At 38.7% G+C, this 17,188-nt stretch overlaps 1 protein-coding gene across 7 annotated transcripts in view; it reads right to left on the reverse strand.

The window, feature by feature from the left end:
• Positions 1-17,188, reverse strand: part of AKAP9 (A-kinase anchoring protein 9) — a 229,934-nt gene that overhangs the window by 20,412 nt on the left and 192,334 nt on the right. For 4 of the 7 annotated variants that reach the window (XM_090047082.1, XM_090047076.1, XM_090047075.1 and 1 more), the window contains 10 exons: positions 14,250-15,338; positions 11,689-11,835; positions 9,391-9,894; positions 8,877-8,940; positions 7,491-7,612; positions 6,680-6,871; positions 4,198-4,386; positions 3,799-3,943; positions 2,767-2,986; positions 125-275 (listed from right to left, as the gene is read on the reverse strand). In XM_090047082.1, the coding sequence (XP_089903208.1) occupies positions 125-275; positions 2,767-2,986; positions 3,799-3,943; positions 4,198-4,386; positions 6,680-6,871; positions 7,491-7,612; positions 8,877-8,940; positions 9,391-9,894; positions 11,689-11,835; positions 14,250-15,338 (2,823 nt within the window). The remainder of the gene's footprint in view (positions 1-124; positions 276-2,766; positions 2,987-3,798; positions 3,944-4,197; positions 4,387-6,679; positions 6,872-7,490; positions 7,613-8,876; positions 8,941-9,390; positions 9,895-11,688; positions 11,836-14,249; positions 15,339-17,188) is intronic. The other 3 variants (XM_090047078.1, XM_090047079.1, XM_090047081.1) reach the window with 3 other exon arrangements.

Consider the following 17,188-nt stretch of genomic DNA (forward strand, 5'->3'; position numbering starts at 1 on the left):
AGAATGCCCTGGAGCAGCACAGGGCACAATCTGGTGCACAGACTGTACAGTACATAAAAAATGTTAAGTAGAGAATAAGGATACTATCTGTATGCCTTCTACTGTTCAGGTTAATTTCACACACCTCAAGCTCTTCTCTTCCTCTTTCCTCACTGCGTTCCATTTTTGCTTTTTCCTTTTCCAAAGCCCACTGTAGCTCTCTTGATTTTTTCTGTTCATTGGCCATTGTATCCTTTAATACATCTAATTCGGTTGCTTTTTCTTTAACCTCAGTCCTAGGAAAGATAAACACATACAACCTTCAGGATGCTTTATGATGTCAAAAACATTTAAACCTTACGGGAAAATGTTATTCCATACTCAGCTACAAATCTCATTTTATTTATAACTCACCTCTTAAGTGCTCTAACAACCACATACTTACTCAGGTTATCCTGAAAGTTGGGAGTCGAGTTAAGGCACAGAGCACATTTAGTGTTTGGGGTATTTATTCTAAGGGTTCTTGAGATACTGAACCCCTCAATAAGTCCCCAGATACTTTTAACATGTACCCAAAATGTTCTTAGTTGCTTACCATCCCTATCAGTGGATATGGTATACACTACCTCTTTATGGGAATAAAACTGAAACAGTTTCATGGAAGAGGACACAAGAAAAGTCAGGGAAAATCTGATTCATTTACTCTAACTCATTAAGGTAAATGCCAGCCCAGCTCTTGTGGCAAAGGGGTTACATGAAAGAGAAACCAACAGAGTTGCCAAAGACTTTTTTAGTTTGCCAGTTTCCACATGGGTAGCTCGCTCCTGGGGTTATGCAATATCAACAGAATATTTACATGGTCAGCAACAGTCTGAACTCAGTGCTTGGTCAAAACCCAGAGCCATAGGGCAGGGAATTATGTTGCTAAAATCTTTCTGTCAAAAGGTATCTTTTTCTTAATTTTAGGGACATGCAATCTGAACATAGCACAAAATTACTAAGAGATTCACAGACAGGCAAGGTTATTTAGGTAAATGTGATATCTTTTATGAGATCAACTAAATCAATTAGTCTAATAAAAGATATCACATTTACCCAAATAAACTTGTTTGCATATGTTCTTAGACCAATGCAGCTACAGCTAATACCTAAGCAACTCACACTTATTTTTAAAAAGGAACAGGGAAATGCTCATGAGGAGGGGATGGGGATTTAGGGACAAATAGGGATGAATGTTAGGGGATAGAACAGGGGTGCCAGGAGTCATGTCAGTGGGAAGGGACCTCGCTCTAATTCCCATCCAATATGCCCACAGGACACACATGCTCACTCTGCCTTTGTAGTGTACTGGCCAGGATCAGCCTACATCTGCTCTACAGCTAAACAGTTAGTATATTTCCCAGGAAGGCCCACAGGCTGGAGAAGTTAAAAAAAAAAATCACCCAACAACCAAAAACGTGTATAATTACCTTTTTTGTCACTGAATTTAACAGATGGGCACATATTAAGCTACTCTTTATACCAATATGCAGGAAACATATTTACAGATCTAATTAAAAGGAATTTGTGAGCATGATTTCAAATTCAGCATCCTGGTATTTTTGCCTCTGATCTCACAAAAATGGCAAATCCACCACAAAAATCTTCCTATTTCAAACAGACAACGTTCTTTGAGTAAATGTAATATCTTTTATTTGACCAACAAAATAGTTGAAAAAACTTTTTTTTTGCAAGTTTTCAGGTACAAACACCCTTCCTGCAAAGAATTTTTTCCCCAACTATTCAGTTGGTCTAATAAAAGATATCACACGTCTACCTGAGAACTTTGTATGCCTATGTTCTTAGACCAACATAGCTACAACCAACACCCCTATTTCAAACAGGCACTTCTCTGTAGTGCTGTGTTTTGCAGCACTATATGTAACAAGTGGACCGATGGTCCAAGAGGGTCTCTTAGGTCTTTGACACACATTATATATGTAGTTTACAAAGTATGTAGCCCTGAAAAAGAGAGAGCGAGCGAGCTGTGGATGGGCACAGACCCTGGCTGGAACACAACAAAGATGCCACAAAGGCACATTTTTGGGACAGGGGGTGACAAAGGGCTTCTACTTAGTACCCTCTGCCTCCAGGGGTGGGGAGCATTGGTACACAGGACAGGCTCACTGATAGGCTTGCATGATCAGCTGTTGCCACCATGAAGGTGCCTGAGAAGAGAGAGAACTTTGAAGGGCTTTATAGGCAGCTCAAGACTGGAGACTAGTGTAGCTGTCAGACCAAGACCAATGCTCCTTGTAAGGCCCTGAAGACCTGGCCCCATTGCAGATGAATGGGAGCTGGGACAACACAGCCTGGAAACAGGTCCCTGCAGAGCCAGCACATTGTAGCATTACAAATGAATGTGTATCCAAGGCCTCTGTGTAATTTTCTTATTTTATATGTCAGTCTTCACGTTTCTGCTACTACTGTATTAATGAAGCGAATAAGAAAGTTACAATGTTGCAGACACTGCTCTAAAGTGAATATAGGAATCAAAACAAATTTGTCCTTAGGTTGTTAACATTAAATGTGAAACTAACCCTCTCCTCCCTCCCCCGCCAAATTTCCTTATCTGCATAGGAATATCTTTTAGCCAGTTAGTTCTTTGGCAATATTTTGCAGAAAACTTGAGAAGCATTTATATCTTTTTATCTATTTCCTCAAAAAATTAATACAGCAATTTATGAGATTATAAAAAACCCAGCATTTACAATGGCAGTGTAAAACGTTAGCTGTTTAGAGCCACACCTGATGGTTTCTAGATCTTTGAAGTGCTTGTGCTGGGCTTTTAGAGTTGTTTCAAGTTCTAATTTAGCCTGTGCAAGTTCATTCTTCAGTTCAGCAACTGTCATTCTTTCAGAATTCAGCTGTTCCTGAAGTTCTGCTGCTCTGTCTTTCACACTACGAAGTTCAACTTGCATCTCCAGTATCTGTGACTGCTTCTGCTGCATATTGTACTCCAGCATTTCTAGAGAAAATATCATTAATATGCAAGTTACTAGGGTGATTTACGACAAATAACACTACTCGTTTGTTGTGAAATTTGTCCCTGCAGAGACAGTAAACACAAAATCCACACACTACTTATGCTCCTTTCAAAATGCCAGTGAATAGACCCTGGGCCCTCAGTAGAGAAATGAATGTCACCCTTGCATGAATTAACTTAAAACTTAAATAAGACAGAATGATAATTGTGTATTCATAGTACGACAAAAATGACTGCAATCCATTATCATTATAAAAATTATGGTCAAGCAAAAATACATGCATTCTGTAGAGTATATGGACATTCTAACACAATTCCATTAATATTTAAAAGTAAAACCATGGATTTTAATAGTATGCAATACTCTGTGATATTAAAAAATACTTGTCTAAGTGCAGAGAAAGTATAGGTTAGAGTATTACAAATTACAGTATATACACCCGAAGTTTGACCATTTTCTTCTTTAAGTCTATTTCTGACTTAATACACTCAGAACTCTGACTTTTGAGCATCTTTTCAAAGCTAGGAGACCCAAACACTTAAGTATATACTTGGAAAAAAATCCTGAAGGTACAAAATAGCTCAGCATCTTTCTAAATTAGTTATCAGTGGTAGGAGTCTGAGCACAAGAAAGCTTTCTAAATTTTTGTGAGGTAAGCTGGTTATGTAACACTGGAACTGCAGAATACTCAAAATGATAAGGACAAAGAAAGGACGGTCACATCAGAAAAAAATATTATAAAAACTTCTCCATAAGCATATAAATGTGCACATATCTATACATATTACCACACCTTGGCTTTTTGGATCAATCTCTTGTTCTCTCTTTGCATTAGTTTTTCTACTGTTCATCTGGGAGTGTAATACTTGAATTTCCATTAGCAAACTTCTTCTGTCTGCATTCTGAAGGCAGTCCATTGCTGCTCTTTGTTCAATACCCTGTCAGTGTTTAAAAACAAATTTAATGGTAGAAGTCCAGAAAATGTTATCAAAGCAGCACTCTTATTTAAAGATCTATGGAACATTACTACTACTTGAGCATTTATAGTGTTTATATAATCAAACCATTTTTCAAATAAGTAATAATTAAAACACCATTATAATAGGAGTTGCTTTATGTTTTTCCATTGTAATGATACATCACAAATTAAGATATAGCATGGAAATTTTGAATAGAAGTGTGTTTTTGTTACCTGTTCTTGAAGTCTCTGATCTAACTGGCCCATCAATACCACGGCATCCCTTGCACCTAATTCTGCAAGTTCTGTTTGAAATGCAGCTAAAAGAATGTCTTGTTCTCTTATGAAGACCTGCTGAACAGCATGCAGAAGTTCACTTCGCCAGTCTGGGATATTTTCAGAAGACTCGCAACTTGTATAAACCTATGGGATAAAAGGAATTAACTATTTAACAGAAGTTCAAGAATACTAACCGAATCAAATTCTAAATCTTAAAGATGCTCAGTCAGTGGAACACTGCTGGTCTTATTTGATAGCTTTGTGCACCACTGAATATATAGTAGGCTTCATAAACACACACACTATAAATGTGCTGTTAGTCCCTTAGTATGCATAAATACCATCTTTTCTGTAAGCAAACTGACATTTGCATTTTTTTTTTTACAGGAGCAACTTAGATTTCTTTGTTGAAAATGTAGCTTATGTGGCAAAATATTGTCTGGTGTGATTGTATTATATTGCCTTTGGTTTTCACAGTTTGTATTTATCATGGAACTAAGTCATACTGTACTGTACCATGTCACTATGTACCAAGTTAATGAATTTTATAAAACAGATATTATCTTAGCTCTGTTTTGTAGAAATATTGGGGATTCTCAAATGGCATGGAGTTAGCCATCTCTATCCCTATGCACAGAAGGTATCCTGGGATAATGCTTAAAAGGAGTTGCCACATGTGACATTGTTCATGACATAGTTAAACTTCTAGAAATCTTTGCAAAGTGGTGCTTTATACTCTGTAACTGTTGCCTCTCCCATGGATCTTGCATTGTTAAAAGATGGATGTCGATACTTCTTAACCAAGGACCAAAAAAAATTCTCACAGGACTAAAAACAAATGTATACTAAAAATAAATTGCTGGAAACAAACAGAAGTCAGGCAGATGGAATAGGACCAATTTTTTATAATGATTATGACAAGCAAGCTTTATAAAGCATTACAAAATAAAATAAGACAACAAAGCATATCTTATAAATATTTTTTCTTCTTTGTATATCTAAAAATTAGAAAATCTCAACAGAAGGGTAGGTCAGTGCAGCCCATCTGAATAAAATATATTGCCTGTTGTGTTTATTTTTCTTCAGCGCCAACTCTTTTTCAAGCCAGTGAACAACTACATCAAATACATTTAAAATTCCTCTTCATTCTCATAGCTGAACAATACCTTTCTTTCCCATTTCCAATAATTCTTATTTCTTCATGAGCTGTAAATGTCTGGCAAACATCACCGAACTTCTACGTAGCCGAGAGAGACTGTTGCCTCCTCTCTCAGCATATCACATCTGATTAGTGTGGTCCTGCCCTCCAATGGGTGGAGGTGCATCAGGCAACCCTGCACCTCATCTGCATATATATTTTTGGAGGGTCCCAGGACTTGTGACAGAAATACCTGGTTCCAGTCTCAAGTTGGGGCCTAACATGGCTCCTTTCTTGTGGGTGAGGGTGGGGGAGGAAGCGAAGGGTATCTGGAATACACACACACATACTGAGTAGTGCTGGACTGTGGGGTCACCATGGCTTGAAACACTAGCCTTTTGGCTCTGGACTAATACCACGCGTAGTTTGTACTATGGATAAGTAGGTATAAAAGTGCTGATTAAAAGTATGTTTATGGAGTACCTGGGCTGAAATTTGCAGCATTTTGCAACAAGTTAAAATGCATCAATTCTGCACTAACTTACCCATAGTAATTTCCATATATGCAAGTTCTTATGAGTATGCTTATTGAAAAGTCAGCATTTTTGGTGCACTGCATTTCAGATCAACAAGTCAGGGGTGCAGGCAGGCAATGACAATTAGATTCTGCACCTTGAGTCTGGGTTAGGGCCAGAGTTAGACTCGCATCAGTTTCCTGTTCCCCTCTGCAGCTTCTGCCCTCCCCTCTGTCCCTTTCCCCCTTACTGTCATGTACAGCTCACTTCCACTCACTTCCTACCATGTTGTGGTTGGGGGGGGGGGACAGAGCCTGAGCTGGGTTTGACAGTAACAGAGGGCAGGAAGGTGGCAGGGGGAAGAAGTGATGTGGGACAGAGGGCAAAGGGGCAACCTGACCCTCAGTCATCTGACTCCCCCAGTACTTATTTTTCGTACTGTAGTAGTGGGAGGGGGATGAATTCAAGACAACCCTCTGATAATTAGATTCTATACCTGGAAATTTACAATAAATTTATACATTTTCCATATACAGAATCTACTTATTGAAGGGTTACAGCATCCTGGTTAATAATCACTGGCATATACAAATGGCACCAATGCAGCTAACAAAAATAATAAAATGTAATGCTATTTACATATAATCACATTCTACAAATTTTACCTGTAGTTGCAGTTACTGCTTATTTCTCACATTCTAGGCTATGAAGAGAAATATGAAAATATCAAAGGTAAGTCATTAGGCCTTAGAAATATTGATATATGAAGAGTTATTGTTTGTACCTCAACTTCCCTGTGCAGTTGCATTTTTGTAATTAAATCCTTCAAAGATGAAATGGTGCTCAAAAAAGTTTTCCTTTCCTCAAGCCATAACTCTGGCCCTTGTTTAAGAGATGATGTCTCTCTTTCACTATAGGGAAATTCTGAGAGAGAGAGTACTTGTACACCTTCATGATGGACTGCTCTCAGCAAACCCTGTAAATAAAATAGGAATAAAATTATTTATCCTGTTTCACACAAGCTGGATTCTGGCATTACTTAGTGAAACAGAGAAAAGAGGCTGCTTATGCAGAGAAAGCTTTTGCTTACATAGAGATGAGTGGGTAAAAAATAGCAGAATTGGGACTTGGTAGGCCAAAAGTGCCTCATTCTTTAATAGTGTTTTAGCAGATACAGTCTTTCTTGCATATAACCTGTGCCTTTTTCCCCAAAACAGGCAGGTGGGAACTGGAGTGTACATTATATGCAAGTAAAATGAATCTTCACGGATCTAGAATCTGTTGGTGGGGAAGCTGTGGAAGCATTAATTGGCAGCATGGCAATTATTGCTGCTACCACTCCTCTGCTGCCAAATTTCTGGACCCATGGGGATCCCTGTTGGATAGATAACACTGCCCTGTGAGCTGGCTTGGGACAGAGCGTGAGTTCAGTCTGCAACCAGACTCTGGGCTATCTGCCACTATGCACTCTGCCTGGGGATGCAACAGTTGGTGGCAGAAGCCCCCACCTCCAACCCCTAGTAATGTAGGGCACATACCTGAAGTCTGTCCCATGTTTACTTATTAAAAAAGTAAAAGCCATCTCTCTGCTGTACCTTTATTTTCTTTGGAAGTAAGTCTGTTGAGGCTTCACCTTCATCTCCCATTCCTTCTGATACTGTGTCAGACCCCTGGCTCGGAGCAGCATAAATCCCTTGACCCCAGTCTGAACTAGAGTCTAAAGCAAAGGAGAAAGTATGCAACTTGAACAACTGTGAAAGCACCAAAAGACATTAAAAAAATTATGCCTATTTTTTTTGGTTCAACAAATGATTGCGTGCCAGTGTGGTCTTCTAATTTATAGCTGGGAGGTTCTTCATCAGATAAATTTCTGTTCACTTCAAAAAACAGCAGCAAAAAACCCAAACATTTTAAATATCAGGAAGACAAAACTGACACATTCATGAACACTCATGTACATTGCACAAACTGGTCCATTCCCATAATCTCTGCCTCCTTATAAAAAGACCAGGAGAAAACAACACCTGCTCCTACTCTTTGTAGTGTTCCGGGGGGACTCCAGCTTTATAGTCTCAGGATAACTGAGAAAGCTACCCTAAAGAAATGCCAAAAAAACCCAAAAACAAACAAACAAACAAAAAAAAATCAGTAAAATGAAAGGAAGGAGGACTCTGCTGTTGGAGAAGGAATCAGGCTACAGGGTCCTTCTTGCAAATAATCCAGACATTTCTAGCTAAAGAAATTAAAATAAATACAAAGATGCTGTGCTCATCACTTTTGCTTATGTAATGAAATAGTTTGACAACATTTGTGCTAGTGGTTTTATTTAAATTCTTTGTCTTGTGTTAATACAAGGTTTTTTGTTTTTTTAATGTTTTGCTTCTTGAGATATGGGTCTTAAAGCAAGGACTCCTTCTCATATGGAAATCTACTACAGCAAAAAAAGGATGATGTTGGTTTCGAAGTTGGTTTAAACTGGATCAGATTTTCATTACAGATACTGGATGTTCTTGAGAAAAGATCATAGGCAAAGGAGAACAAAAAGGGCAGATGCAGCCTGCAGAAGCAGAAATATGGGATCTAGAATGGGACTTGTTGATAGGATTTACTTGTTGATAGATATACTGCTTGTGCTGTGGTTTTTCCTGAACTTTAAACACTTTCGCTGCTGTGAACTAAAAGTACAAAAGAAAAGCTGAAAACATAAAAATAAGTTCCCGGTGTGCTCTTAATACAATCTTGATTTGCTCTAGAGTCATTGCGGGGAAATCACAATGAAGGAACACTTTCAGGATTAATACATTATTGTATGTAAAATGACTGTAGTTAGTGTCCATTGTGCTGGCACAGGTATTTTGTTACTATTGTTTAGTATACATGCACATTGTATACAAATAAAGTCTATGTTAAGAAAACAAAACCCCAAATGTTACTTCATAATACTATTGCAGAAAATGTGAAGACTAAACATTTTTTCTTACCACTAGAGCATCCATCTCTGGCCTGGTAAGATGCCGAGTGCACTAACCCAGGAACGGAGCCCCCCTATATTTGGAAAAGAGAACATTTAAAACTTCAAAAGAAAAAAAACACTGTCATATAAATGAGCAAAATTGCTGAGGGTAGTACAGGAAATGCTTCTTCAACTTGCTGGTGACACAAATTATTTAAAACAGGGACTACAAAGGTTCAGGTCCATAATCTGACCCATATGTTTCACCAACCCACTTAACTGGCCATGTACAGGGGCAGCAGGCTGCAGATGCCTACAAGATGGCAAAGCGTGATCACTTCTTGAGGGTTGTGGAGGGATCCAGGAACACTTGCTAGGTGGCTAACTTCATACCAATCCAAATACCTTACAGTGCCTTAATCGCATAGCTTTGTTTTTCATCTTTAAGATGACTCAAAATAGACTTGATAGCAGGCATATGAACCAAAATAATTCTTGATATCATGCAAAGTGACATAATATGTATAAAATACAATATATACCTCCTCTTTAGCTCTCAGAGTCTCTATGACTTCTTTCAAAGTATTACATTCATCTATTAATACCTGGACTGCAACAAATTGCTCTCTTTTCAAGGCTTCAGCTTCAGAAATATGCCTAGTTTCCATGTCCATGATTTCAGCAGCATGGAGCTCTTGCATTTGCTCAATTTTCTCAGTAAACTCTCTTATGATCTCTGCAACTTCCTCAGAGGAACATCCACTAGGTAAATCAATTTGGATTTCTGCATCTTTAACAAGGACCTGTGAAGTTTGGCTCCAGCTATTGATTTGTCTAGTTTTGTCAGTACGAGATGAGCTTTTTCTGATTTGAGCAGACTTTTTAGTAGAAACACTATCTGATTTGTCAACATCCTTTTTGCTTGCAAGTCCTGCTATTTCCTTTTCCTTTCTCACATAATTGGCAAGCTTTTTTTCAGTTTGAACTAGGTTGTCCTTGACTCGGTGTAGTTCTTCTTGCAAATGGGCCACACTTTCTTCTCTCACCTACAAATGTAAAGAATTTGAATTGCAGAACCTCCAAGGTCAGTATTTTTAAACTGCTCTCAATACAGAGTTATCACAGATATATTTTAGATTAAAGTTTATTTATCCTGATTATATCTGTTACATGAGAACACAAAGTTGGTAGAAGAAAGAGAGGGCTAGATTCTTTTGCTCACACATAAACTTAAACAGTAAGGCTGTGTGAAATGGCTGCATTTATATTCAGTTGCAATTCAGCCATTTCAGAGGACAGTGATTCATTTCGGTATTTTGGATCACTGTCCTGTTTCATTTTAGCTGAATCTCCTCCGAATCAAACAGGCTGCAAGGGAAGCTTCGCTCAGCTCTACCCAGCCAGTCAGGGCTGTGGGTGGCTTGTCCTGGGGAGGGCCAGTGCCCTCTGTGCAGGCGAGGAGACCCTGTGCGGATCTCTGATCCCTGTCATGCCAGGTCGCAGGCCAAGGAAGCAGTGCAGCGCAGAGCAGAGCAGAGAGCAAGCTTACTGGTCCCTGCAGCATGACTCAGTTCTACAGGGAGCAGATGCTGCCCACCCCGTGCAGCCCTGGATCTCAGCTCCCTGCAGAACCAGGTCATGCGGCAGGGACCAGCACTGGCCTGCTGTGTGACCTGGCTCTGCAGGAAGCAGAGATCTGTACTGGGGTCTCCTTGCTGCCGCTGCCCACCCTGGATATCTGCTCCCCATGGAGTCAGGTTGCGCAACAGGGACCAGCACTGCCCTGCCAGGCAACCTGGTGCTGCAAGGAGCAGAGATCCACGCTGGGAGCTTCCTCGCTGCTGCTGCCTGCCCCGTGCAGTGCCGGTGGTGGTGAGACCACCAGTGTGGATCTCTGCTCCCTGCGGAACTGAGTCACACGGCAGGGTAGCAGCGTACAGCTGTTTTTCTGCAAGCCTGGCTCTGAAACTCTGAAACTTTCCGAAACGTTCTGGATGCCTCGTTTAGTTTGGGAAATGTTTCTGAGCCTTCCATTTTGATTCAGATTCAGTCTTTCAGGTGCTGAAATGCCCCAAAACACCTCTGAAACTAAACAGCTGCTGAAATTTTGCACAGCTCTATTAAATAGCTCTATTGAAGCTAAATGGAGCCACATTGACTTAACCTGAATTAGATGTTCAATTGGTGTATCAGTAGGAGCCTACCAAAGTCAAGGCAACTGCCAGCCAATTTCGTAGGCAGACTGCCAGCCATTTTCACAGAAGCATGGTGGTTCTTCCATGCTGCTGGCTGGCCAAGGAGCCCCAGTGGCTCCACCCCTTGCTGCTGATTGGCTGCAGAGGATGCCTGTCATGCAGACCCACTCCTTGCTGCTGACGGGCTGCTAGGGCTGTCCATCATGCTCCCTTGCCCCTCACCAAGTAGTGGTGAGGGGCAGGGGTGGCAGCCATCTTGCTGTGCCAGCAGCCCTCCTCTCCCCCAACTCCTATGGCAGGCTGTGTAGCCGGGCCATAGTGCCCACAAGGACTGCTGGCCCTCCAGAGGGAGCCAGTATTTTACTTTTGGTGAGTTTTTTCCCCCGCCCCCAGGGAGCCTGCCAAAAGTAGTTTTTTTCCAGGGAGCCTGCCAAAAGTTGCGCTTTTTCATGGAGTCTGTGCTTTTTTTGCAGGGCCTGCCTAAAATCAGTTTCCATGAAAATCGCAAAATAGTGATTTTGGTGGGTCCCTAGTTATCAGATGTTGTTTCTAAATGTATGAAGAGTGTATACTATTAAATCATTTTTATAAAATACAGTTTTTCAGTGCAAGATAGAACAGGTATGGCAATAATCTAATTCTTACCACTAATTCCTCTTGAAGTTTTTCTACTCTTCCTCTGTAACTGCTCAGTTCTTCCTTGGCAGCAGTTGACTCTGCTTTGATTTTCTCTAGTTCAAGGCCATCAATGAACACGCTTCCTTCTTGACCGTAAGTGAGCTCTGAGACTCCCTATATCAGTACAAATTATAAGAAATGGTTAATAAGACCTATCTTATTACCACTGCATGACACTTCACAAAAATTAAGCATGAGCCACACCTGGGAGAAAATCTTACATAGTTGTTTGATGAACCTATCTTCCCAAAACTAATTTAAGAAGTCCAATTTTCAAGGCTAATTGGGATCCACAAACTAGAAAAAAGGTTTTGTGAAAGTGTTGTGAAAAAGGTTATCTTCTTGAAGTTTTCTGGAACACTACTAGAAAATAACAGGAATGTGAACAAACAATAACTTTGTGAAAATTAAAGGCAGCTCACATTATGAAATCTGAAATAGATTTCTGACTAATTCAGCCACTTTTGCGCCAATGGTTCAGGCTCTAAACCCCAAGATCTGTGGGAACTTACATTTCCTGAAGAAAAGTTGAGGATTTATTTTAATAAAATTGCTAGCTACAGAACACAGAATTTCTCTCTTGGAAAATGGAAGATAAGACTCAACTCAGCTTTGACTCAAGGGGTCAAACTCTGATGCCATTACTAGCAGCTGACAGAAGTCACTGAAGCCATGTACATTTTCTCATTCTTGCTGAATCTTTCTGGTTGTGGCTGCTGTCATGATTCTGTATTTTTGCTTTTTCCTTCCTCAACCTCTGCCAGCTTAGGGCTCTCTTGAATCTCATCTTTGTGTTTGTTTTTAATCTCTTCTACTAACTGCTGAAGTTCTAACAGTCTCTTCTTTTTCTTTCTTCCTCAGCATTTAAATCACAAAGGAGTATCATTTTGCATTTTACTTCTTATTTACTTAATCTCTATATTTGATCCATGGAGTGGAAAATTGAAGACCTGAGGCAGCAAGGCTGGAAGGTGAAAAGCTGTAGGATCCCACTCACCTCAGTCTTTGAGGAGACAAAGATAAAACACTAACGGGCTTTCAAACTTCAAAAGCAGCAAAGGTAGCACAGTTAGAGTTGATTGTGTTAACAAACAGCTGAGTGCAAGGTGGGAAGAAAGGGTGTCATCCATGGACATTACTCTTTTACTCTGAATTGCAACTGAAAAAACTTTCAGTTCTGAAGCTATTATATTGCTATATTAACTCATGTTTTAAAAATATGAGCTGTACACACATACAAACAACACATGGTTGTTCCAGGGTTACTCTTGCCAAGCGCTAAACAAAAAAGGGAACATTCCAGGATGCCACGAAATAAGGAATAGAAATTTTGCAAATATATCCAACAGATTTCCATGTAGACTCCATGTAGGCCTTCATAAGGAAGTGAAATGCTCCCTCCCTGCCCAAAAGTTATCTTCAGAGCTTGGTTTCAACTCCTTCCTCCATGTGCAATGAAAACAACCTCCTGGTGTTAGGAGCAAGGAAACAAAATCATCTTAAGCAGGACAAAGCAACAATACGACCGTTACTTAAATGATAAAACTCTCTCAAGTTTACATTATAGTTTTATGAGGTCAGCTTAATTCTGTGCCAGGTGAATTCATGCCTGTATTTTTTCTAAAGGCAGATGGGGCAATGTTCCTGATTAACAGAACATAGTTTTCTGGAAAAGTATAGTGCTGAATAGCTCCAATATTAAAATATACAACTGCTAAATCCATACTATTTTAATAATTGTAAAACATCTCAGAGGGACTTGGGCAGAGAGACTGGGTTTAAGAACCGCCAAGAGAGATAGGGAGAAGACCCCTTATGAAGAGAGGCAGGATGGTTTGTGCCCCAGTGTTTAGGTATTGATCTGGAATTTGGATCATGTGGGTTCAATTCCTTGCTCTGTCACATGCTTCCTGAACCCTTTTCTGTTTCAGTCTGCCATATTTAAATGAAGATAATGGTATGCCCCTCCTCCTAAGGTTGTGAAGAGAGCTATTTATAATGATTATAGTAATGACAGCCATATAAGTAGAATAAATAGAACTGGTGATGGTGTTGGTCTTGGTTATATATTGCCAAAAATCTTTATTTGAGGAATCCCTTTGAATGAAGTGTACCATCTTGTACATTTTTACTGTATTATGTTCATAAGTAAGTCAATACACGTTCCCAACTACGTAATAGAAAATTCCATTGCCTCTAAAATCAACTTGACTGCAACAAATACAACAATTATCTTATCTTCTGAAGAAAGTCAAAAAATAGAGAAAATGTGTCTTATTTTAAAGACATCTCATGTCCAAGAAAAGGCTGGATATGCTTAACTAAATATTTATGGGAAACTGTCAGTGGAATTTATCTAAAGCACAACTTTTCATGTCTTTGTAACTCAAGAAGAATAATACATAAATGTATATCTATTATATGCCTTCTGCAATAACAGGATACAACTACTGTTAGTCTCATTAAAGAAGTTTCGCCTTACTTGTAGGTAAAGTGAGCAAAAGGTCAGGTGGTGCCCAAATATTTACCTCCGATGTTTGCACCTCTGCCTGCTTAGGGCTCTCTCGAATCTCGTCTTTGTGTTTGTTTTTAATCTCTTCTACTAACTGCTGAAGTTCTAACAGTCTCTTTTCTTTTTCTTTAGCCTCTTTCTGTGAAACATCTACATTTTCTTTTTCTAATTCCAGGTTGCTTTGCATCTTTGCCAGTTTGTTCTCCATCTCTGACAGTCTCTCTGTTAATACTGATAATTTTGATTCTGTTTCTTCTTCAGCTATACCATTTACATTTTCTGTTTGTGTACTTCTGTTTGATTCTTTGACACCCTTTGAAACTGCCTGAATTTCTTGCATGAATTTACTATGTTCCTGAACTGCATTTAGTTGAGCTTGACTGACAAGAGCAGCAGCTAACTTTTCCTCCAGCATTTCTTTCATTTCCTGGATTTTCTTTTTAAGCACTTCTGTTTCAGCCTGGGCTTGTTCTTTCAGCTTCTCTATTTGGTTGTAACAACAGCACAGTTCTGAATCCTTTTCTTTAATAGTGGCTTGATACTGCTGCAGCCTTGCCTCCAGATTACTGATTATGACCTTTTCTTCAACAACCTTAAGTTGCATTTCATTTTCTAACAATTCTTGTGTTCTTTCACTTCGGCCTTCTTCCAATTTTTCACTTTTGTCTTCACCTCTGTCCTCTACTTGTGCCTTATCAATTTTCATCAGTATAAATTTATATTTCTCTGTTACCTTCTCATGTTCCCTCTTTAATGTATTTATTTCTTGCTTCAACTGATTCATTTTTAATCTGGTTTCCTCAAGCTCATCCTTTGTACGAGAGGCTTCTGCATTATTATTTTCCACTTGCATCTCCAAAGCAGCTTTTTCTGCCAATAGTGTATCAAGTTGGTATTTCAGACTTTCTGTATCCTCCTGAAAGGAAGCAAAGTCTATAGGTACCTTTTGTTCAATATTTGCCAATTCCTGCTGAAGTTTTTCAATAACTTCATTCAACTGGTCTATTTCATCTTCACTCTTTTTCTTGATACGTTCTTGATCACTTTTTAGATACTCTATCTGGCCTTCAAGCTCCCTTATATGCTCATTTTTTTCTTCAATTACCTGAGAAGTCAATGAAAGAAATATATAATATATAATTATTAAATAACCAGAGAAGAAAGTCTTCTAGTCTGTATGGAAGCAGTTCACTTAATCATTTAGCCTGATAACTTGTAAAAGGAAGTACAGCCACAATAACTGAAATGCTCTTGATGGAGTGTCTCTCAGATCTGAATAAGTCAAAGTACTTTTATGTGGGACTCAGAAAAAGAAGAACTTTTTGAACTACCTACCATCTGCAAGGCTTTGTGAAAGCTGAAGCCTTCATATTTTCTCCACTATTATTATCTACACCTCAGACTTGCCCATCTTCTGAGAAAATTACAACTGAGGTCAACGGACTACCAAAGCAGCGAAGATCTCCGTTCATGATCAGGCTTTTAACACTAGCTTGACTACAAGAATCCAAAAAACTAAGGCTTATGTAGCATGTTACCTTCAGTAAACCACATAAACAATCTCCCTTATTCTAAAAAGGACTGGAACCTCCAAACTGAAGAAAAACAAAAGTTTTATACTACATTCAACTAGACTAGTTTAATACTACGTTACTTTACTATTTGAAAAGGGAAAGCTCTCCTTTCCAAACAGATTCATACAGTATCATATAGTATACAGGTAAATCTTTAAATTGCCTGTAACACTTAAAAGTTAGATTAATAAAGGAAATGTAAGCCCCTCACCATATTAGTGCTGATAAGTATAAAAAAAATATATATTTTCTTTGATATACATATATTGTACAACTTGGCTGTAATGAAGTGATTTATTTTGCATAATAATCTACTGAAAGAAGACAGTGATGAAAGTATAGTGCTATTTGTCAAAAGAATCTGTAATGCTGAAATGATCACTCAGCAATGAAGAGCTTTGTGATGATCAGAAAAGAGCAAAAATTATTTTTGGGGCAGTGTTAATGGAATTTAAGGGTATTGTGTTTGTGTGCTTAGATACTAGTTAAGTAACACTATACAGCTGAATTTGTCATCACTGAGGCTCCCCAATAAAGAGAACAATTATTTTAGATCCAAAAAGTACAGCAAATTAGAGAAGGTGGCATCATAGGCCTTGCTAACAGAGAGTAAAATGAGTAGGAATACGAGAATAAGAGGGAAATTTCACATCAGTGGAAGTAAAATTAATAAAATAGGGAAAATATTTACCAAGTGCAGAAGTATTAGAAGAGAATTAGCTTTCAAGAGAGTATGCTCTGGAGAATTAAGAAATATAAAATGCGATTTGCAGTGAAAGGAATTTTCTTTTTGCAAAAATGTAGAAGAATGCCCAAAGACCCTTACAGATGCCATAATAAAGGCACAGAACATTGTAAGGAAGAAGGATGTAAGAAACAAAGTGGACAACATGGCTCTGTAAAGAACAATTCCAAGAGTTGAGGTTTTAAAAACATCTGTATTCAAATAGCAAAGGAAGCAGAGAATCAAAACAAGAATATTTAGTCAGTCAAGCCTTGTATAAAAAAAGACAACCATAGTAACACCCCAAATGATTTATGGTAATCAAAGTAGTTAACGAGAGTGAGCAGGGCTTTTAGAAAATATTCCAAAAAAAAATTCATTGGGAAAAAACTGCTGCTTAAAAAAGGGCTGGGCTAAAATTAGTGATTAAAATGGCTGAGCTACCGAATTTCCTTTTCTACTCCATCCTTCAATACATACAGCCAGTTAGATAATAATATAAACATACAGAATTACCTTGTAAAAAGCATTAGAATAGTTGGAAAATATGAACTATATAAATTGGTAGGGCTGATTTTGCATTCTGATATTTTAAGATAACTAAACAAAGCAAGGCAATGGCATCCCACAAATCACCATCTACCATGTTTAACTTCA

Source organism: Crocodylus siamensis, chromosome 5, assembly GCF_052110815.1.
Source record: "Crocodylus siamensis isolate JL-2025a chromosome 5, ASM5211081v1, whole genome shotgun sequence".
In the NCBI taxonomy this organism is placed as follows: domain Eukaryota; kingdom Metazoa; phylum Chordata; order Crocodylia; family Crocodylidae; genus Crocodylus; species Crocodylus siamensis.